At 42.6% G+C, this 21,793-nt stretch overlaps 6 protein-coding genes, 1 long non-coding RNA gene and 2 other non-coding genes across 13 annotated transcripts; 5 read left to right on the top strand and 4 right to left on the bottom strand.

Annotated features, from left to right (window-relative positions):
- Positions 1-579: 579 nt before the first annotated feature.
- LOC112277124 (uncharacterized) lies at positions 580-2,652 on the top strand. Its single transcript, XM_024509125.3, has 3 exons — positions 580-1,244; positions 1,391-1,923; positions 2,259-2,652. The coding sequence occupies exons 1-2, from the start codon at positions 693-695 to the stop codon at positions 1,916-1,918; spliced, it is 1,080 nt and encodes a 359-aa protein (XP_024364893.1). The 5' UTR covers positions 580-692; the 3' UTR covers positions 1,919-1,923; positions 2,259-2,652.
- Positions 2,653-3,878: 1,226 nt separating this feature from the next.
- LOC112277123 (serine/threonine protein phosphatase 2A 57 kDa regulatory subunit B' beta isoform) lies at positions 3,879-7,623 on the top strand. 3 transcript variants are annotated; one of them, XM_024509120.3, is made up of 3 exons: positions 3,879-4,110; positions 4,812-6,264; positions 6,541-7,623. In XM_024509120.3, the coding sequence occupies exons 2-3, from the start codon at positions 5,005-5,007 to the stop codon at positions 6,937-6,939; spliced, it is 1,659 nt and encodes a 552-aa protein (XP_024364888.1). In that variant the 5' UTR covers positions 3,879-4,110; positions 4,812-5,004; the 3' UTR covers positions 6,940-7,623. The 3 variants fall into 3 exon arrangements, with proteins under 3 accessions (XP_024364888.1, XP_090103523.1, XP_090103524.1); XM_090247397.1 differs by having other exon boundaries at positions 3,915-4,110; positions 4,780-6,264; XM_090247398.1 differs by lacking the exon at positions 3,879-4,110 and adding an exon at positions 4,145-4,510.
- A 342-nt stretch (positions 7,624-7,965) lies between these two features.
- Positions 7,966-9,022, top strand: LOC149986292 (uncharacterized). Its single transcript, XR_016500840.1, has 3 exons — positions 7,966-8,157; positions 8,474-8,613; positions 8,802-9,022. It is a non-coding gene; the product is annotated as an uncharacterized LOC149986292 (long non-coding RNA).
- Positions 9,023-10,108: 1,086 nt separating this feature from the next.
- TRNAA-CGC (transfer RNA alanine (anticodon CGC)) lies at positions 10,109-10,181 on the bottom strand. Its single transcript has one exon. It is a non-coding gene; the product is annotated as a tRNA-Ala (tRNA).
- A 125-nt stretch (positions 10,182-10,306) lies between these two features.
- LOC112277208 (uncharacterized) lies at positions 10,307-11,279 on the top strand. Its single transcript, XM_024509285.3, has 2 exons — positions 10,307-10,632; positions 10,780-11,279. Exons 1-2 carry the CDS (start codon positions 10,437-10,439, stop codon positions 10,911-10,913), a joined length of 330 nt encoding a protein of 109 aa, XP_024365053.1. The 5' UTR covers positions 10,307-10,436; the 3' UTR covers positions 10,914-11,279.
- On the bottom strand, positions 11,192-13,436 carry LOC112277207 (uncharacterized). The gene is made up of 7 exons (XM_024509284.3): positions 13,163-13,436; positions 12,906-13,015; positions 12,684-12,734; positions 12,260-12,403; positions 11,919-12,115; positions 11,714-11,798; positions 11,192-11,344 (listed from the first exon to the last, which is right to left on the bottom strand). Exons 1-7 carry the CDS (start codon positions 13,356-13,358, stop codon positions 11,252-11,254), a joined length of 876 nt encoding a protein of 291 aa, XP_024365052.1. The 5' UTR covers positions 13,359-13,436; the 3' UTR covers positions 11,192-11,251.
- A 177-nt stretch (positions 13,437-13,613) lies between these two features.
- On the top strand, positions 13,614-13,686 carry TRNAA-CGC (transfer RNA alanine (anticodon CGC)). The gene has a single exon. It is a non-coding gene; the product is annotated as a tRNA-Ala (tRNA).
- Positions 13,687-14,815: 1,129 nt separating this feature from the next.
- LOC112277182 (uncharacterized) lies at positions 14,816-17,208 on the bottom strand. Of its 2 annotated transcripts, none has more exons than XM_024509239.3 (3): positions 16,811-17,208; positions 16,004-16,558; positions 14,816-15,873 (listed from the first exon to the last, which is right to left on the bottom strand). In XM_024509239.3, exons 1-3 carry the CDS (start codon positions 16,910-16,912, stop codon positions 15,403-15,405), a joined length of 1,128 nt encoding a protein of 375 aa, XP_024365007.1. In that variant the 5' UTR covers positions 16,913-17,208; the 3' UTR covers positions 14,816-15,402. The 2 variants fall into 2 exon arrangements, with proteins under 2 accessions (XP_024365007.1, XP_024365006.1); XM_024509238.3 differs by having other exon boundaries at positions 16,004-16,576; positions 16,811-17,032.
- A 1,450-nt stretch (positions 17,209-18,658) lies between these two features.
- LOC112277594 (ATP-dependent Clp protease proteolytic subunit-related protein 1, chloroplastic) lies at positions 18,659-20,653 on the bottom strand. 2 transcript variants are annotated; one of them, XM_073531452.2, is made up of 3 exons: positions 20,095-20,653; positions 19,501-19,559; positions 18,659-19,185 (listed from the first exon to the last, which is right to left on the bottom strand). In XM_073531452.2, the coding sequence occupies exons 1-3, from the start codon at positions 20,489-20,491 to the stop codon at positions 18,775-18,777; spliced, it is 867 nt and encodes a 288-aa protein (XP_073387553.1). In that variant the 5' UTR covers positions 20,492-20,653; the 3' UTR covers positions 18,659-18,774. The 2 variants fall into 2 exon arrangements, with proteins under 2 accessions (XP_073387553.1, XP_024365885.1); XM_024510117.3 differs by having other exon boundaries at positions 18,659-19,559.
- Between the last annotated feature and the right edge of the window lie 1,140 nt (positions 20,654-21,793).

Genomic DNA, 21,793 nt, shown 5'->3' with positions numbered 1-21,793 from the left:
TGAGAGACAAAAAAGAGGCAAAAGGTGGAGATGCAACCTAGACTACATCACTAAAGTGGACGAATCCAAGCAGAAGCCTCTTCTGAACTCAGGGTTGGTTGGCACGTGAAAGTTCCCAAAGGCAGCATCCCAGTATTACGTACCCTAACCCATCAAATCTTTCTCTCTCTCTCTCTCGCTCATCATTCAAGCAAAATATCACTAAAGCGAGCAAACTCAATTCCCCGATTCTCGTATCTTATCAACTAGCCAGATAAGTTCTGATTCGAGAATATGAGCAGGCATCGCGGAAACAGTCCAGAAGCAATCCTCACACCACAGCAGCAAATCGACGTTGAATAGTACGGTCACCGACGACAGTAATACGGGTCAAAAGCCAATCCCAGGCCACACACACTTCCAGTTCGGGGAAGGTCACAGTAACAGAGCTGTTAAATTTATCAATAGAAACACGCACGCACGCACGCACACACAACACAACACAATAAATAAATAAATAAATAAATAACAAAAACAAAACAAAACAGGTAAACTAATTAAGAAGAAGCGTAATCAACTTCGACTTTCAGCCTCATCTCAACGACGGACACCGATTGGTCGAAATCACCTAACCACCAGTGCACACACGTTCCCAAAAAAGTTCGTTCCGGTTCCCGACTGCCTGTAGAGTGGAACACGATCCTGGAGACCCAATGGTGGCCTGCCACGAAGGACGGCACCATATCCAGATGCGGGCGAAGGGAGCTCAGTGTAGCGCCGTCGTCGACGTCTTCGCCGGGGCGAGTCTCGCTTCGATTGCCTTTACGCTGTTGTGGAGATTTATCCTCCTAAGCTCACCACCACAAAGTCCCCGACTTGCAATTGCTGTCAGAAAGTGGGCGAAATCTCCACGTGAGGCCACCATTGCCTCATGTCGCAGCGTCGACACCCCACTTAGCTCAGTCCCAACCTTAGGTAGGGGTGGTTTTTTCCTTTGGTTCTGGCCCTGCTTCGTCATGGCGTTGCTCCAGAGTTCTCCTGCGTTTTGCGTCTCCGGTGCTGTGGTTGCCTCCTCTGGCAATACCCCCAGTGCCGGTGTCACCCCCGGGAAGTCCAGCGCGTGTGTTCCTGCGTTGGGTGTGAAGAGCCTTCGTGTCGGTGCATTGCAGATTGTGGGTCGTGTTCCTGGTGTGGTCAGTGTGGTATCCGGTCGCTCCTCCATCGCGGTTGCGGTCTCTAGCCAGAAGCGCGATGGTGTTGAACAGGTACTTGCTGACGCGGTTTCTCCTCATGTGTGTCCGTTTGTCTTTGAATCAATTGTTTTTGAATGTGAGTGATTGAATGCCTGGAGAGTCTCTCTGTTATGTATCCCATGTTGGATTGAAATTGATTCTTAGCTTCCTGGGTGAAGGAGCTAGCCACCATTGATTTGGTAACGGATTCCGGTGCCTCTCTCGAAACCTTGAGGGAAAAGCTTGCCGCGGGAGAATGGGAGGCTGCTGACGCCGAGACTCGACGCCTGTTGTGCGTCTTGGCTGGGGAGGAGGCAGTGAAGAGGAAATGGGTGTATTTCTCCGAGGTGAAATTTATCTCTGCTTCTGACCTAACCAAGGTAGACAGCCTGTGGAGACAGTACAGTAACGGCAAATTCGGTTACAGCGTTCAGAAGAAGATTTGGAACAATTCAGGGAAGTCTTGGAATACTTTCTTCAGGAAGGTGGGGTGGACTAGGCCCTTGGATGATTATCAGGACACATACAAGAAGTTCCCTCTTGAGTTTATGTGGGATGTTGCCGACCCTACCCCTGAGGGTCACTTGCCTCTCACGAATGCATTGAGAGGAACACGGCTGCTAGAGGCTGTCCTACACCATCCAGCCTTTGACAACGTCGACGAGCAGGCCAAGCTGCGGGCCAAGCCAGCAAGCCTTTTTGGATAGCCACGGTAATTTTGGTTTCTCTATCTTGAAAGATTCTTCGATAGAATGATGTGCTCGTCACCGTTTCATCGTTCTTCTATGTAAGTGTCTGTGGGAACACACATTGTCGCACTCCTGTTCAATGCGCTGATTCTAAATTATAATTCTAGCAATGAAGCGAACCCATGGGTTGCTGGATTGTATCGAATATTTTACGATACTTTACTTCCAATTGGGGTTGTAGCGTCAATGGGTTCGTTGGCTATCTTTCGTTGTCCGCATGTGCGAGTTGCATCCGAGATTGTAGACCGTGGATCCCTCTCCGGTTTGTTTGAACCCTCGAATGCTCCTGTCTTTGCAGGTAACTGGAAAGGCTGACTCTGGACACGGCATTTAGAGCCGCTCAAATCGACTGGATAAGCAATGGTGTCGACGCGACAGTCGGAGTAGATGATGAAGCTCAGCATTTTGTTCAGGCGTCTGCTCAGCTCCAATACTTTGCTCAACGCCCACTGTTGATGAGCTCGCCGCACTTGTGCCTCGATGTCAAGTGTGATGAATGATCGAAAGCCGATTTGAGAACGTCTTCGTTAAAAGGCCTAGGTTGTATATAGGTTGGTGGAGGTGCACTTCGTTGCAGTGAAGAGGGTATGAGCTAGAATTTTTTTGTCGATGGCTGTGGTGAATCTTTCTCACCAGTTTGCAACGACAACGATAATGATATTTCTGAATTTGACACCTGGTCTGAAATTTTCCATCGTTCCCTCCGTCTGCCGATGACATATCTGCCTAAACTATGCTTAACCCAATCTGCAAGTCTGTGTGTACATGTTTTAATGCCGACGTGTGGATATGGCAATCTGGAAGGTCTTCTCTTCAACCGAAGCACATGAAATGTCTAATAAAAGTTCGATCACACAGCGGTGACCGCTAGATTTCAACAATGTCTAGTACTTGAAAGAAGTATTTCAGTCTAGGTACCAACCATACTGTTCTGAATTCTTGGAGGCCACTTACGCTTGTTGTCTAGTACATGAATGAAGTAGGTCGAAAGCATTGGTGGAGAATGGGTCTTGTCTTCGCCACATGTCAAAGAATACCCTACATTTACGTCGCGCCTGATGTTAATAATGAGAACGGTAGTGTGTAGGGAATCGGATCATGCTATACGTAATACTTTCGACGACGACACCATTGTCTTACTCCACGTCGCCAACCTACGGAAAACTGTTTTCGGTATTTAGCTGCTGGATTAAACCAAAATGTGCTGAACATTGCCCATTGGAAAAGTCCACAGTTTTGGAGACGATTGGTTAGACGAAAAGCACCGTAAGCGCTGAATGTGTTAGTATCAAGTTTAGTAACGTATCGAATCAGGAATACGTGTACAGGATGATGACGAGAAAGCCATTCAGTAAGCATATCAGAAAGATAACAGTAAGTATATCCAAGCTCAGTGTGAACTCGGTTAACCGAGAGTGAAAATCAGTTATTTATTTAATCCAGTCGCAGCATCCATCGATATCTTCGGAGACATTTGTGTGCGGTGAGAGCGAAGAAAGGACGGAGCGCGAACACAATTTTCTGCATCGCTTCGGTGATGGAGAACTCTTCCTTAGAGAAAATAATCGTTACCACCCTTTGGTTCTTTGCGATCACCCATCTGGAAAGCAAACCCAGCCAGCTGTTTTTATTTTTATTTTTATTTTTTTCCGGCTCTCCACTTTAGCGGATTATCGAGGAATTCCGAGAAACTAAATTTTACAAATTAAAAAAGCAAAGTAAAACAGCTCAAGCTCACGGTTTTTACAATTTGCACTGAACGTGCACATGGTGGAATCCGATATGCTTGGAGGAGTTTTAGAAAGAATGAATCACCACATCAGAAATATAGAATAACCGGGGCCTTATTAGAAAAATCCTCACATGGCCAGGCATGTCTCTGGAGAAAGCAGCCTGCCCAGATCCATATCACCCCTGTATCCCTGGTCCCTTGGGCACTAGGTTTCCGACCTCTCTCTCTCTCTCTCTCTCTCTCTCCACCCCGTTTCAGATCCCCTTCTTCTGCCCTCATCCCCTCACGGAAGGAATGAGCCGCATCTAATGGTCGTAGCAGATTCTTGGAAGCTAGTTTGGAAGCTAGTTTCGGTTGTTGCGTGTGAGTGCACGGGAGAGCGGGACGATTGTGGCCTTTGGTCGATTGAAGAAAGATTGTAAGCTTACCAAAACTCATGACTTCTATTGTCTGTGTCGGGATACAGGAAGTGGGGTGCTCTGGGATACTCACGAAGCTTCTTTGATGGACTTTGGCGGGCATCGAGATCTTGTTGAACACTCATGTGGTGACGAAGGATCTCTGCTTCGGTGGAGTAGTTCCCAGGAAGTTAAGAAGCAGTGCAAGATTTGTGATGCATTTTCAGATTTGTGGGTTTTCTATTTCGTGAATGAACTTTAGTCGTTTCTGGCAGTACTGCAGTACTTGTAGAGTGTCATTAGTAGGTTTACTGATCTAGCAGAGCACAATAGTTCGCAATCAAAGTCTGGGGATAAACTCGATAAATGGGTGGTCTAGCTTCAGTCTTATAAAGCGATTGGGTTCCTGGAGGGTTCCGTGTAAGTTAGAGACTCGCCTGTTTTACTTGTGATCGTAGTTTGAGGGCTTAGTTGATAGGAATTGTGTTTTTCTTGAATTTGTGTGTTGCCCTAAGTTTTTGGGCAACTTGCACCGGCCTTGGGTGTTTGCTTTGTGTTCTACTGTGGGCTTAACGATCACATGAGGTAGCTTCGAAGTTATCTAATATGCGGTGTGTATGTGTTACAAAGTATTGAAGCTTTAGGCTCTTTACTCTTTCCTCTGAGTTCTGTCCTCTGTGAACATGCAGTTTGACAAGTTGAGGTGCTCTTCTCTAAACAGGATGCAAAGCTTCAAACGGCAGAAAAGGTTTTGTCGCACGACATCGTGTGCTCCCTATAATATAAAGGCATGGGTGAGATGCTTTGTCGGCATTTATTAGGGTAGTATAACGAGGGTGAGAAAAGATACTTGGTGACAATGAGAGGAGACGGAGACGATTTGAAGGGTTGATTAGAGAGATGAATGATCAGCTATGGTGTTCAAACTGAGATTCGGGATTACACGCCAGAGGGGTGCAGCAAAGACAGTAGAAATCAATGACGCAGGAGCCACAAACCCTGTGGCGGCGTCGCCCCCATCTCCGACCCCAGCTGGGTCAGGGTCGGGGTCAGGGTTACCAACGCCGGCCGTTCCGCCAGTCTTGAAACCTAACGTAAATCCTCTTGGGACACGGAATCCTGCCATGCCCATGGTGCGGCAAGCTGGAGAGGTTCTTGCGTCCTCGGTGCTTGCGCAGAGCTCACCGAAACCGCAGGACAAGAAGTCGCCCATGGGAATTTTCGAGCCTCTGCCGTCTTTCAGGGATGTACCTGTTTCTGAACGACAGTTTCTGTTCTCCAGGAAGCTCAACCTCTGCTGCCATACATTCGACTTCACAGATCCAACGAAGGATGTGAAAGAGAAAGAGATTAAGAGACAGACACTGCTGGAGTTGGTTGATTACGTGACGTCGGGGACAGGGAAATTCACAGAGAATGTATTTGAAGATGTCACTCGAATGCTTGTTGTCAACCTGTTCCGCACTCTCCCTCCTGCCCACCACGAAAACACGGGCGCCGAGGGTGAGGCAGACGACGAAGAGCCTGTCATGGACCCCGCATGGCCGCATTTGCAAATCGTATATGAGTTCCTGCTACGGTACGTGGTGTCTTCCGAAACAGATGCCAAGGTTGCTAAGAGATACATTGATCATTCATTTGTAGTTAGGTTGCTAGATCGCTTTGATTCCGAGGATCCTCGGGAGCGGGAGTATTTGAAAACGATACTGCACAGGATTTACGGGAAGTTCATGGTTCACCGTCCCTTTATACGCAAGACTATCAACAATATCTTCTACCGATTCATTTACGAGACCGAGAAGCACAATGGCATTGCTGAACTTCTGGAGATTCTAGGAAGTATTGTTAACGGCTTTGCTCTGCCTCTCAAGGAAGAGCATAAGCTCTTTCTTGTCCGAGCTCTATTACCACTCCACAAACCCAAAGGCGTTTCTACGTATCACCAACAACTCTCCTATTGTATTATTCAGTTCGTGGAGAAGGATTTCAAGCTGGCGGATACAGTAATCAGGGGTATGCTTAAGTACTGGCCCTTGACCAATAGTCAGAAAGAGGTTCTGTTTCTGGGAGAGCTGGAAGAAGTCCTCGAAGCGATTAAGGGCGCAGAGTTTCAGCGCTGCATGGTGCCCCTCTTCAGGCAGCTCAGTCGTTGTCTCAACAGCTCCCATTTCCAGGTAAATATTGCACTTAATCCTTATCCTGAGCTGCAAGGTTATGAAGTTTATCCTAAATTACCCTGATTTGTTGAGATTTTTCTATTGTGGACATTCAACCATCACATTATTTTTTTGAATCAGTTGATGGTTGTACACATTATACTAGCTTAAAGCAGATTTGCTGTAGCTGCTCGAAGCATTCTTCATGGTACTGTAGCAGGTTTTTGAGATGTGGGATTTCTTGCTTGTTGAATCACCCTAATCAGTACGCAACTGGGTTGCTGATTTCTGCAGGTGGCGGAACGCGCACTATTCTTATGGAATAATGACCACATCGTGAGCTTAATTGCTCAGAACCGTCATGTGGTACTTCCCTTAATCTACCCTGCTCTGGTGAGGAACACAACTAGTCACTGGAACCAGACTGTGCATACCCTTACTGTGAACGTTCGTAAAATGTTTATGGAAATGGACCAAGAGCTTTTTCAGGAATGTGACCGCAAGTACCAAGATGACGTAGCGAAAGCTAACAGCGTAGATGAAAAACGTGAAGAGACTTGGAGGCGTTTGGAAGCTGCAGCAGCAACACGCAGCCAAGCTTATTTTAGTGTAGTCTCAGACAGCGTAACGAACAGCCCAACTGGGTTTGGTAAAACTTTTCCTGGTGGACAGAGGGCAATGGTGGGAAGCTAGTCTTTTGTCTTGGACTAAGATTAGTCGAATCGCTGAGATAGATCGAATAGCTCGAATACCCTCTTCCTTCTTCCTTCTGCCTTCTACGATTTCATCCTTCCCTGCATTGTCTAGGGATTTGTTTCTCAGAATGACCAGGCTGACGGAGTCTACACTGTGTCAGATGTGACTCATTGTGGAGGTCGATTTTTAGAGTCTGTACACAACCATGTGCTACTCAAGAATTCAGGATTAAAAAGAGAGTCCATGGAGGGAAAGCTAGCGAAGCTTGAATGGTGCTATTGCCCTGTCAAGTGACTGGTGTTTGTTTTCTTCTCCATGATACATATGTTTATTCTCAGTGAGTTAGAGAACCTGAAATGTTTAGATCACTTGTTTGCTGTAAAAAGACCTCTTTAACGTGGTGTCAGTGTTCTCTAGGACTTGGCCCTTTGCAGTGATTAACGTGTAGATCAGAAAGAAAACCTACCGGGTCTTTCCAGTGTAGGTGTGTGAAGATGTTGTCCAGAATGAAAGTGTGAGGTGCTGTTGTAGTGTAGTTAATAGAGAAAGATGATATCCCATTCCTTAGAACCTTGCCTTGCCTGGTGTGCTAGAGATCGTTAACCTGTGTTAGTTTCTACTTCAAGATTTGAATTATAATTTTTCGCTTTTGGTCCCTTGGCCAAGGCGTTTTTCTTTTTCTATTTTTTTCATTTTGACCTTAGTGCCATAGCACTATTTTGCTTAAGGGGAACCTCTGTAGTTGCTCGCTGTGGCAGCTTCATGTCATCGAATGCCGTCTTTTGGCTTTAACCAATGTGTTGAAACTCGATTTTGTAACTGTCCTTGCGTTGTTCTTCAAAAGTCCTTGTAAAGCAGATGGTGGCCATTCAATGTGAGAATGGCATGTGGGTTTTTTTTTGGCTTTAGCATTTCACATCTGTCAATTGAAAGACCTCCATGCCTAAAAGAGTAGCCTGGAAATTTTGGGACTGATTGAACTGTCTTCTCAAAAATTTGTTAATTTTTTTTCGCATTAAGGCTTCTCAAATGATTGGCTTCACGTTCATTCACCAAGTTCACCATGATTTATGTTCGCCACCGTCTTCACAGTCCGCAAGGTCAGGTACTTTATTCACACCCCGCAAGGACTTTCCTGAAGGAATAACAAGAACTACTTGAGGCTGCTGCGTCCGCTGGATCAAGGAAGTAAAGGAGGTCACATTCACGCACGAGGTTGGTTCTTGTTACTTGTTATTCCTATTTTGTGGGTCGGTTTCGTTGGAGCAGAAAGCAATTGTATTTCAGTGAAACGAGGAAATCTCGGTGGAAAGTGTCTCTGATGTTTCTTAGTTCATTGTATCCTGAGAATTGTGCTGTTTTTCATTTTCTCTGATTTCGTCTCCCATAAGCTATCTTACCCCTGTTCATAGTGGTGTCTCCTGCGTAACATCATAACTGGTGTGATTCCTGTTTAGCAAATGTTTCGATGACAACCATTGATGTCATAATCACTACATCGAATTTATGACGTTGTTTCTGTATCGTACAGCTTAGTTCGGAAACCAAGGTGAAAAAAAAGAATCTTCCAGAATAGAGTTAATTCGTGAGGATAATATCTAAGGTGGTCCAGAAGTGACTTGGGCTATACCTGCTGATGCCGTTCCCGACGATGAAGGTGTACAGATTGAGGTATTGCTATCTACTCGAAGGCAGTTGGCTTTCTTCTCAACAAATTTTCGCTATTAATTGTTGGACTTGTGTGCTATTGTGTAGAGTCACAGATTATACAAGTACAGAATTACGTTAACTTATTTAATTCTATTTAATCCTTCACTCAACTGCTTTTGATGGTGATGCTCTAATTGTATGCTGTGCAGCCGCTATCAGAACATGTAGATCATGCATACATTCTGGTTTCGAAAACTTTAGCAACCTTAGCAACACAGAAAGGGCATCTTAAGAACACGATAGTCTTTAGATTCCGCGTAAGCTTTTGTGTTCTAAGTGTAGTTTTGGCTGGTAGGCTTTTTTCTTTAAATTAAAAGTATTTTACTGGGAACTTTAGATGGATGATATCAAAATCTGAATTCGTGGAAAATCATGTTCCAACTGCATGGAGAACACTGGTTCTGAAGCTTATGTGGTTTCTGCGTCTCCTTCACAATGAGGTTAATCGTTCATCATGGATATCACGGCACAATTAGCTGTGATTATAACAATCGCAAAGATGTTTCCCAAATTCACATGTCTTCATTGGATGTAAGACATTGGGTATAATTTTGTTCTTGTACTAGGCAATTGGTAGGATCTTCACTATCTAAAATCAACCCGAAGAAGGCACCCGAAGATGCAGATTGTGGTCTGAGTACATCAGTTGCTGTGTCAGTGGTACCAGCTCGCCTCTTTCTATAGCCTATGTACTAATTTTATCTGTACCTTTTCTAATTGCACGCACCGATGTATGCCCCGGTCAATCTCTCGTGTCGTATTGAGTTACAACGAAGATAACGAACAACTTATTAAGCAACATCTGATGAGCGGCCTGTAGTAGTATTTTCCTGTAGCTTCTTTCTAAATACCAACAGACGATTATAGTTTCTTAAAAAGAGTAGATGTCTCTGTGGCAGGGAACATAGTAAACCCATCAGACAGTCACGTTATGACAGGGGCACTTGTGCATTCCTTACGTGGTTAGAATATGTCGAAACTGAACGATTTCTATTCGGTATGAGCAAAGTGGAGTGCTGCTTCATTCAATCCTCGGTGCTCTGAGAAGTGGCTCTTCAGTCCATTACACTGAAGGATTTGGGGAGCATTGCATCCTTTTGCTTCCTCCAAATTCTTCAGGCAATTAAGCTCATGCAGATATCTCCTTAATTAATGAAGAGTAGAAGAAAAAAAGGGAAATGAGATTTGCACTGAAAAAACCAGTGCAACCAACACCTCACCCACCACTAGATGGAGACTGTCTGTCCAGTACTTGATTGACCAAGCAAGGTAGAGAACAAAACTAAATAAATAGTGGACCCCTCCCTGTGGGAGTGGAATGAAGGAAGTGGAGTTATTTATACATGGTGTCCCAATCCGAAAACGCTGAAAATTAAAAATGCAGTTCGTATCTCGAGTGAATATAAGCGTCCTGGCATTGCCAGGGTCTGGATTTTCTCTAACTCCCTATTTGCGGTGGAGAAGACGGGCATCGATCCCGTTACCTCCTGAATGCGAATCAGGCGCTCTACCATTTGAGCTACTCCCCCGAGTTGTTCAGCAGTGAACGAAATAATGTATTGATCGTGTAATCGTTTGATGCGTCGGGGCTAACGAACGATGTTAGGTTTAAAATGTCATATTCATCCATCGTTTGTTCAGTGTGTGTTTTGTTGTGGTAGGGCTTTTGCGGTTGAAGGGTTTAGCATCGCTCCATTGCTATGGTCCTGGCCACTTCGTCGTTCTCTGGAGTTCTGTAGATTTTCTCGTCTGTGTGTGTTCGCTCTGTGGATTGAGTTGTCACGATGTTGCGAAGGAACACACGTTTGCGGCGTGAGTATCTGTATCGCAAGAGCTTAGAAGGGAAAGAGCGCGTGCTGTATGAGAAGAAAAGAAAAATCAGGCAGGCTCTCGCTGAGGGGAAGCCCATACCTACTGAGCTAAGGAACGAAGAGGCTGCTCTTCGTCAGGAAATAGATCTCGAAGACGACCAGACTCAGGGTATTTCTTCTCCCTTAGGTTCAGAGTTTCGTGATTGAATTTGTGCTGTCTTAATTAGGTTAGATGTTGTTGACTTAGACAGGGCTTAGAGTTTGTGTGAATTCCGGCTGACTTATGGAAAGTGCTTTTTGGTCGATATGGCCGCAGAATTGAAGAGCACTATTGACGACGAATATAGTAATGCTGGCATTGAAAATCCTAAGATTCTTCTGACCACGTCGCGTGATCCGAGTAGTCGGCTTATGCAAAATCGCCAAGTTTTAGTTGATCTCATATGCTGACAAATTCTTGAACCAGAAAGTATTGTGAGGATGAAGACTGTAACTAGTAGGCTCATCATGGGAAGCGCCACCGGTCTATTTAGTAATGCGCATGGAATAATTTCCACACCCAACATAAATGAGACTCGTTGCTATCTTCCTGTTAGGCGGAATTCACGTCTTCGAAAGATGCTTCATCCGAAAGTCATTCTAAAATACACAATCAAAGATGAAAAATGAACGCATGCTAATCAAATAAAAAAACAAATTTCTTGGTATGTGTGTGTCACAGCCTAGAATTCGTAGTGAAAAGGGTAATTTAAATAAAAGTTGAGAAAGACTGGTACAAAGCTCATTTTTCAAAGAGCAATACGTTTCTTTCCAGAATTCATGTATGGTCTTATTACCCATTCATTCTGAGCTTCTGTTTGGTCCATTGTCCCAAGCTTCACCTGTTAAACAACAAACAATTGCATCAAAATTGTTAAAAAAACAGCTGCAGGAAAAGCCGTTAATGATTGAATAGGAAGACCTCCTATTCAATCACATAACAGAAGCAGAAACATAGTCCTCTGCGGTGAAATTTAACTCTTCACAAATTTATGCAGGCGAAGAGAGAGAGAGAGAGAGAGAGAGAGAGAGAGAGAGAGAGAGAGAGAGAGAGAGAGAGAGAGAGAGAGAGAGCAAAGAAACATTGATAATAACAAAACAATGCAACAAAATAGAATTCAAGTATAGTACTGCCATGGCTTGACATGCATTGATTATAGGCAGCTTTACATCAGAGAGAAAAACAAAGTATATTGACAACGATGAATTACCTGATAAAGCCGAAGTTCAAACCGTGGACCAACTTCTTTGATATCTATTGACTTTACACCTGCCGGCTTTTCGTACATATGATGCCTGGTATTTCACCACCCAACCCCAACTAAGTCTAAAATGAAGAGTGAATGTCACCGAAATGAGTGGATCTGAATCAAAAAGTGATCAGTACCAAAAACCATATGAAGAACACACACTAACCTGAAAGAAATATAGTCCGATTGGTTAGCAAATGTGATAATACGTTTCGCGTCTGGTTTTGGGACTGGAAACAAGTGCTTCAAGATATTAACGGTCCTCTGCCCAAGCTTGGTGTTGAAATTATTGAAGATGAGATGAGGATATTGCTCAGACATAGTACCTAGGACACCTTTGTCCTTGATATCATGCCTTGTAACCTAGCAACAATAAGCAGAGAAAATCAATCAACTTGCAGACTCTGGACTTTGACATCATCAAATTGATAGGACCCTCTGGAGAGGCACTCTTGAGTTTTACGAACATGGGTTAACTGAAACAGGACGCAGAAAAGAATTACTTACCACATTAGAGAGACCAAAATAAGCTGTTGGGCCATATGGTAGATGGCAGACAATAAGTCCATCAGGCTCTCCTCGATGCTCATGAACCATAATTAGGTCGGAGTACTCTTGAGCTCTACATGACTCTACTATTTCGGATATTACCTGCAAAGACAGACAGCCAAGCATAGTCGGTATCAAGGTAAAAGTTCCATCCAAAGATGATGTACCAAACTCATAGGGCTCGGATATCAAGTTCTGGTTGAACCAATTACCAAGTTGGTGCGTTCTAATGCAAGGAAAGTAAATAAACAATAACAAGCAACCACACTACATAATCCAAGACAATCAGAAATCGGCAATAATGGAGACAATGGTAGTACTATACATCAAGGTCCTCGACAACAAATACAGACTAGTTATCCTGATGAATAACGATTCATACCTGACCTCCTCGGTTGATTCGTTGAGCATTAGGAAACACGATTTTCAATTCCTGCACATACAATAGTGAATTATTAATTTCCTTGGAATGAGAAACCCCTTCGAACACAACGAGACCATAATTCAGATTGTTAATTCCCCTACATCGCACAAACGTCTTTAACCAAAACAACCTACTCATTACGGATAGAAACTACATGACCACATGACCAAGTTCTGTTACCTTCACAAATTGCGTAAGCCGACTACTCGGATCACGCGACGTGGTCAGAAGAATCTTAGGATTTTCAATGCCAGCATTACTATATTCGTCGTCAATAGTGCTCTTCAATTCTGCGGCCATATCGACCAAAAAGCACTTTCCATAAGTCAGCCGGAATTCACACAAACTCTAAGCCCTGTCTAAGTCAACAACATCTAACCTAATTAAGACAGCACAAATTCAATCACGAAACTCTGAACCTAAGGGAGAAGAAATACCCTGAGTCTGGTCGTCTTCGAGATCTATTTCCTGACGAAGAGCAGCCTCTTCGTTCCTTAGCTCAGTAGGTATGGGCTTCCCCTCAGCGAGAGCCTGCCTGATTTTTCTTTTCTTCTCATACAGCACGCGCTCTTTCCCTTCTAAGCTCTTGCGATACAGATACTCACGCCGCAAACGTGTGTTCCTTCGCAACATCGTGACAACTCAATCCACAGAGCGAACACACACAGACGAGAAAATCTACAGAACTCCAGAGAACGACGAAGTGGCCAGGACCATAGCAATGGAGCGATGCTAAACCCTTCAACCGCAAAAGCCCTACCACAACAAAACACACACTGAACAAACGATGGATGAATATGACATTTTAAACCTAACATCGTTCGTTAGCCCCGACGCATCAAACGATTACACGATCAATACATTATTTCGTTCACTGCTGAACAACTCGGGGGAGTAGCTCAAATGGTAGAGCGCCTGATTCGCATTCAGGAGGTAACGGGATCGATGCCCGTCTTCTCCACCGCAAATAGGGAGTTAGAGAAAATCCAGACCCTGGCAATGCCAGGACGCTTATATTCACTCGAGATACGAACTGCATTTTTAATTTTCAGCGTTTTCGGATTGGGACACCATGTATAAATAACTCCACTTCCTTCATTCCACTCCCACAGGGAGGGGTCCACTATTTATTTAGTTTTGTTCTCTACCTTGCTTGGTCAATCAAGTACTGGACAGACAGTCTCCATCTAGTGGTGGGTGAGGTGTTGGTTGCACTGGTTTTTTCAGTGCAAATCTCATTTCCCTTTTTTTCTTCTACTCTTCATTAAACCCTGCAAAATTATTTTGAAGATTTAATTATTCAGTTTGGTTTTAAATTTTTTTAAAGATTCACACCCCCCATGGGTAAGATTATCCACAATTTACTTTTTTTTTTTACCCTCAAATACACTCTTTCTTGCAAAATCTAAATAATTTAACAAATTGTAATTCTCCAAATTTTACAATTTTCATAAAATACAACCTATCACTCATTTTCTATTCTCTATTGTCTATTAAAAATGTAAGAGGATTTTGGTTTTCTTCATGTTGATTCTTGTAACATATTTCATAAAAATAAACCCATCAGAATCAAAGGATTTTTGTTGTTTGGAGCATGTCATTAGAAGATTCCAATTATTTGATACATGGGGTTTACCGTTTTCTTTATCTGTTTTTTTTGTTTGTTTATTTTTCTAGAAAAATTATTCTACCAATTCAAAGGAAGTGTATGTATTCAATTTGAACCACAGATTTTAATTTATATTATCTCAAATTGAAACTTAGGGGCCCCCACACTCATGGAGCCATCAAGAGATAAGGAGGAAGGCAGCAATTCTTAAATCATTTAACTACTTGGAATTGCAAAACTTTTATATTTCAATCTATCAAAGGATATGAACACCTTAGCCCCTCACTTCGTCTCTTCAGTACAAAGACCCCCTTAAATTCTTCTAAAACATTCAATAAGAGAAACAACAATTCGTACATTACATATACAAACATAATCAACAAAATATCTAATTAATTAAATATCCACCTTCATGCGCACATTTTAGGAGGTGCATGTCAAGCACATAAAGAAAGAGCAAGAATTGTGAAACTAAGAGATGTATCGAAAAGTTTAATTTTGTAACTTTTTATCATATAATATAAAATCTAACAAGTTTTACAAGTTAAACGTCCCAAAACGGGCATCTTAAGATGGATTTTAAAAGTCCTAATATGCTTTCCTTTCTACCAATCAACTAACTGACTGTACACCTATCTTAACAAATAACTAAGTATTTATTATTAATTATGCATCAATTTCAGATGAAATATTCGGTTACAAGATCGGGAAGCAAAATTCTCGAGAAAATAAACCAGAAGTGATGCCAAGTGGAGGGGATCCGACGTGGCATCAGTTCTGTAATCCACCTCCACAAGCTTCTCGAGAACAGGAGCACAAGACGGGGCTTAGTTGTCTCCGATGGATCAGTCGTCGGATATGTAAGCCCATCGACAATCGTCAATCTCCGACGACACGCACCGAATTGACTGTGTGACACCAGCATCTGCATCATTCTATTAATTCTAGTGTACATTTTGAGAACTGCCTAACCCTGCAGCGGTGAATTTGTGGGTACTGGTGGATGAGCTTTTAAGAAAACCCGTTTGCTGCGATTGAATTCGGGTGCTACGAAGCAAGATTCATAAATCAGAAGATTCCGGGGAGGATGACGCTGCGCTGTTGCGGGAACCCGTCCACATTCTTCTTGTACCAATTTTTTGTGGCGATGCCGCGGCCAGTCAAGTACAAGGTCGCGAAGGAAACCATGCACCAGCCATAGACTGTTTGGCTAATGAGTGCCATGCCTACGAAGTCTATCACCTCAAAGACGTAGTGAGGGCAAACGAAGAGACCGAAGAGGCCGCCGTGGGGTACCACGTACTTCTTCTGACCATCCTTGCGAAGGTTGGCGAGTATCCAGTGATGGTAGAAGTTGCCAGTTAATCCGATCAGAAACACTGCTACACCCAGGTATTTGGTGTCGGGGGATGGTGCTTCGATGTCGGCGGATAGAAGTTGGGAATAGAGAAGGAGGACGACTTGGAGGCTATAGCTTGTGCTGATTGTGACCGCATCTCCGACACTCATGGACCCGGAGAACCTGTGCAAGAACAGAACCTGAGAAAATACAAAAAGAAATCGTGTGAGGGAGACACTTGTAAGTCCAATTAGCTCCAACGGCAGCAGAATTTCGAGTGTCCAGGCATTCGTAGTTGGGTAATGCAATTGGCGGATATTGGTTTGATACCTCAACGGAACGCTTGACGAAATGAACAGACAAAGCGGCGGCTACAAGCAGAAGACGATCGTCGGAAGCAGCTACAGCTTGGTCCAAGAAAGATGCAGCACCGGAAGCACCGATCGACTCTAATAGTGACGAGAGAGGCAGGAAGCCAACTGCATACGCCAAGAACACGGAGGCAAGCCCGGCTGCAACTATGTAGATGGAAAGCATTCCCACCCTACTTGGTACCATGGCCTTATTGTCTTTACCCAACGCACTGGCAAACTTGGCGTAACCCATATTCTTTCCCGTCGCTTCGTTATACATTTGAAGCGGCCCGGAGAAAGCAAGCAAAAACTCCATCGTTTTTACAACAATGCTGTCAGCATGCGGAAACAATCCAGGCAATGCAGCCATGGTCAGTGACACCCTTCTACTACGAACACCACTCGAACCTACCTCAAAACCCCGGATGAAGCCCCCACTTCTCTGACCGCGTACAGTGGGCACCGAAAATAGAGACGACCGATACGTGGAGCTTCTGGAAACTGAGAACCGCGGCTGCTTCAGCGGCTGGACCTGCAAACAATGCAGAGCCTGTGGGTAGGTTACAAGTCGAGACATGGACGCCTTCCAAAGCTTTCCTAGTCACGGCAAACACTGTAAGCTTGAAACGCAGACACGCAATGCAGGAACGGCACCAGATGGCAGCTCACTAGAGATTTTCGTGTAACAATAACACAAACATGAGGACTTGTCGTTTGCAGCACCGAGGGACTTTAAAAAAGAAGGTAAAACAGAATAGAAACGTGAGGTACGCATAGGCGTTACATGCTGTTGTGAGAAGGCGGTCGTCGAGATGTGTTCGAATGCGGGTGGAGGCGATGAATGGATCGAGGGAGACGTGGACCAATGCTTTACCGTGCAAGCCATGCATGATCCGTCACAGTGCACGACACCGCTCTAGTCTTTATCGCGCGGTGCTTTTCGGAATGTCGCCTCTGTCTCCATGCGTCTTCTTATGAGATGAGAGGGCTCGCTCGTGTTGCCTCTCTCGCCGTTTCGGTGCTTCTTCTTCTTTTTCAGGGCCACAAATCCGCGCATCCCATCACTACTGCAAGATGGTTTGGAACTCAGTATCACGTTCTGGCGGAATTCAGTTGTGGGCAGACAACAAAGATGTGATTTTGTAAACCAACATCTACACTTGCGAAATCAAGGTTTCAATGGATCATTAATGTTGGTGACCTTTGAGTGATAGATCTGATATTTTTAGGGCAATTTGTTTGGTTTGTCACTAATTTAAGGTTGGGATAAGAGATAAGATATTCCATCTGGAGTATTGTATCTCTCTGTCAATAGTTTTAGCGAGTTATGCTCATTCTCATTCTTCTCTTTTGGGAAGTTGTCCCTTGAACGGTTTTCATCATTGCTAAACATTACAGCTATCGAATTGGGATGTTGCTGTGGTTGGACATTCATGATGTTGTACTTTGTAAATGATGTGTAATCATGGATTCTAACCAAAAAATCCAGAAAAATCTCATGGATAGAAGAGAAAAAACATGGAAGAAATAAATAAGTAAAACCGAATTGCAGTCAAAGAATTCAATATATTATATACACATATTGTCACCAAGTTTATTTATTTATTTATTTCTTTCTTCCTTTCCTTTTCTTAAAAACTAAGAAGAAAGAAAAAGAAGAAGAAAAAAAGAAAAAGAAAAGAGTCTTAAAACTTTATTATCATGATGCTAATCTTCATTCCTTCGTCTCAAGAGTGTTCCTTGGCTACCACATAACTTCTGTATTTACATTTTTTTATATTTTTATTCGTTTTCCTGAAGCAAAACATATTGCTTGAATAATAAAGAAAAAATTAAAAACAAATTATTCTATTCAATGAATACAATAAACACTACACTTCTCTATATTTTTATCCCTTTTAAAATAGTTAAAAATGTTTGAAGTGAGGATTCCATGTAGATTAATTTGATCTGTTTTAACACATTTTAAAATGATCTAAAATTATGCTCCTTTTATTATATATGTATATATACATTGTTATTTTAGTATAAAAGTGGTACTTCAGAAGAATATGTTTCACAAAATAACAATAAGAAAACATTGTTGTTATTTCTATACTATTAAAAGATCACATCCACATTTTGAGGAATACAAAACTTATTTACATTTTAAATTCTTTTGAAACAATATACCAAACTATATTGCACTAGTTTGTAAATGAGAAAAGAAACTCTAAGTTGAAAAATAGCAAAACAAACACATGGCAACAATTCTTTATTGAAGAGGTCTTGAAGTATCAATAATTTTGTGCAAGTGCTATCTAGCTTCTATATACATCACCACTTTGTCCTGCAACTTATTCTTTTCCCTAGTTGAGCTAAAACGATTTTCTTCAACAAAATGTAAACCCACAACAAGCAACATATGCAAAATGCCTCTGAAAAGGTGGAACACAAAACTGGAGAATCAGGTCACTCTGCAAACAAGATCTGCTCTCTGAAGAGAACAAAGAGCAATTGACGTTGAGAATGCAACATGAAGGTCAGGTGGGTGCTTCATTGAAGAATATAGAACAAGAAATACGAACCTAAGTCGTCTTCACAGAGGAAACCACAAAAGCTGTGTACTGAGCATAGCCTTCGAAACAAAAGATACTTGGAAGATTGTGTATTAAGTTGAATTTAAGTTACATGGTAATGTCCAGTACAGAGCTAACATGTTCTTTGACGAGATTTCCACCAACTCAACATGATACAGTGAACTTTGGTCTAGCGCCCTCCTGCTCCTGCTGAGGCTGCTGCTCCAGGTCTAGTATACGATGCCCTCGCAGCCTTCGACTGCGCAAGCATCTCATCGTAGTTTCGTTTCTCCATAGCGATTCCTCGTGGCTCTATGATCTTGTCTGCAAGACCATAATCAACTGCCTCCTGTGGTCTGAAGTACCGAGGCCTTCGAATGTCATTAGCAATCACTTCCTTGGACTTGCCAGTACCCGAAGCCAACAGGTCTATGTAGTAGTCTGTGTTAGCATCCAGCTCCTTGCCTTTGATCCACATATCTGTTGATGACCCACTGGACTGGTTCACCTTCGGTGAATACAATTTGGTGGAGGAGCTGGGTTGAAGTGCACGGTAGCCTTTCTCTCCAAGGGACAAAAGCATAGCCGCTTGACCGAATGCCTGTCCACAGTTGATGGTGTAAACTTTGGATTTCACATACCTAATGGTATCCGCTATGGCGTATGCCTCAGTCTCAAAACCAATGCTCTCTTTCTTCTCATTCTGAGTTCCAGAGGAATTAATATAAAAATAAATTGGCTTTGTCGGATTGTCAAAATCCAACCACAAAAGCTCCGCAATGATCAGCTCAGTAACTGCAGGCACAATGGCCATACCTAGGTAGCAGATACGGGCATCAAGGAGAAGAGAAGGGAGGTCGGGAGGAGCAGTCTTGGGGCGCCCGCCAGCACTTCCTCCTCCCCTGTACATACTTACACTCATGCTCAACCGAGAAGGCGCACCGTCCAGCCCCGTTGCGCTCCACATTCCAGTACCTAAGCATAGAGCAAAATAGAAATCAATAAAAGTAAAAACAAATAAAAATTTGGTTGCAAGTAAATCAAAACCCTCACCATGGATAATGAGATACGTGCAAAAAATCTGGCATTTCGGTGCGCCGAAGTATTGTGCTTTTTCACCTCATACGTAAACAACCTTCTACACTCTACTTACGAAGAGATGATAATTTTGAAAGACATGGCTCGAAATTACTGATAACTTGACTTTTCAACTTCGAGCAATAAAAAGTACTTGAAATATCTGTTTGTCCAGCGGAAAATTTTGTAGTGTAAGCAAAATTCCGCCAGTTAGGCTTTCAAATCATGGGCAAGAATTAAAACTAGACGAGATTCCATTAGGTGAATATGAAACATGCTCATACTTAGTTCTGCACTCCTACATGAGAAGCGGCTACAACATCGCATTATCTTTGAGAACAATACACACTTCATTGCAGCCATTGCAACAGCCACAAGCTCGTCAATCTTTCGAATCGAAAATACAAGTTCAAACAAAAAGCTACATTCTTACCGTCTTGGTATCTACTAGCCGAAGAGATAGAAGCCTCCGTGACACGCTCCGCTTGCCTTTGATACGGATTGTTCTCCACCATAAACGTATCCATCTGAGAAGGGCTCAATCCATACAAACTCGGTGGACAGGTCTCGAAATTTTGTGTCAAACCGTCTTTCAAACCATCCTGTCTAAACTGCTTCGGGATATGGTTGAAACTCCCAGCCTGCGCCCGCACACCCAAAAACCTACTCTCCGTCCTCCTGGAGTCCACAGCCTCCTGCTGGGCCTTCTGTCCCAGCCCACACCCGGAGACCTGCAATCTCTCCCCAGCGAATGAACTCCGAAATCCACACGAGCTCAGCGTCGCGGGCGCCGCTACGAGGCCTCCCGGCGCAACTACGACCATGGCCATTCCTCCCACGACGACGTTTCCTCTGATTCCACTCAATCGTGAACCGATTCTCCCGAAAAAAATTGTCGGTACAATCCCTAGAGTTGTCGATCAAGTCTACAACTGCACCAGTGGTGGCGTTTCGCCTCGCGTGAGAGTGATCACGCGCATAATGGAATTCCAGTGGCTTACAGCAGATGCCGCTTCCAGGCTTGGGTCCCCGGACTGTAGCCGCAGCCACAGGGAAGTAAGCAGCTTGAATACGTTCATCTATTAGGACTGGATGGATGAGTGCCTTCCATCGAAGGCAGATATCGCAAAGTAGAGATTTGACGAAGGTTCGAATCCTGCTGCGGTATATCTTGTGCTTTCACCTCCATTCCCGTTAAGGGTCAACTTTACAAAGAATTATAATTTACAATGCTCTATATTATCTATTTATATATTATAATTTTTAATTTATAATTATCTATATTATTCTAAACCCTACACCTCGGTCAATATTAAGTTATGTGTCATTAGAGAGTTATTAATGTCATTTGTCTTGAATCTTCTAAGTTTATGTGTTGGTATTATATATTGTCAACATAGTATTTTATAGTAGCACATTCTCAAATTGCGATTAATTAAATTCAATGTTTCTAAATAATAATAATAATAATAATAATAATAGGTAGAATCAATCAATTCAATATATTGGATATTATTCAAACCAAAAGTTGGAGTTTAGATTCCAAGCAATATCACAAGTTTCAAAACCTTTATCTTTATTGATAGCCCTATACTATAAACATAAAATGCAAACAACCTAGAATTAAAAAGTAGAATATAGAATTTAAATTAGCATCACCATTGATAAGTATAGATTAAAATTGCTATAACAATTACTAAGCAAATATACTATAATTTCTCTTGTATCTTAAAAGTCTATTTTTAGACTTTAATAGAATTACACAACACAACAAAAACATCTATCTTGGTAGAGTATGTAATATTCACTTAATGCATGTATAAATAGATTATTATTTAAGTTTTGGATCACTAATTTAGTTGAAAATATAAATAAAATTAAGAATTTTTTATGCAATTGTAAAATAGTCACATTATTAATTTATGGTTATTTTTTAAAAAAAATATTTGATAACAAGATATGCAAGGATGTTGTAGCAATGCTTGTATTAACAAGAAATCATTGCTATTGTACCAATTTATTGTTTTTGGCATTTATTATTTAATGAGTTCTATCAATGATTGTCACTATTAGCCAAGAAGGATATTAAGAGTCTTGATGCAAGAAAGCAATAAGGTATGCCATTTTAAGAG

Source organism: Physcomitrium patens, chromosome 25 (assembly GCF_059467195.1).
Source record: "Physcomitrium patens ecotype Gransden chromosome 25, ASM5946719v1, whole genome shotgun sequence".
Classification (NCBI taxonomy): domain Eukaryota; kingdom Viridiplantae; phylum Streptophyta; class Bryopsida; order Funariales; family Funariaceae; genus Physcomitrium; species Physcomitrium patens.
Note: the sequence above shows the minus strand (reverse complement) of the source record. Positions and strands in the feature narration are given on the sequence as shown.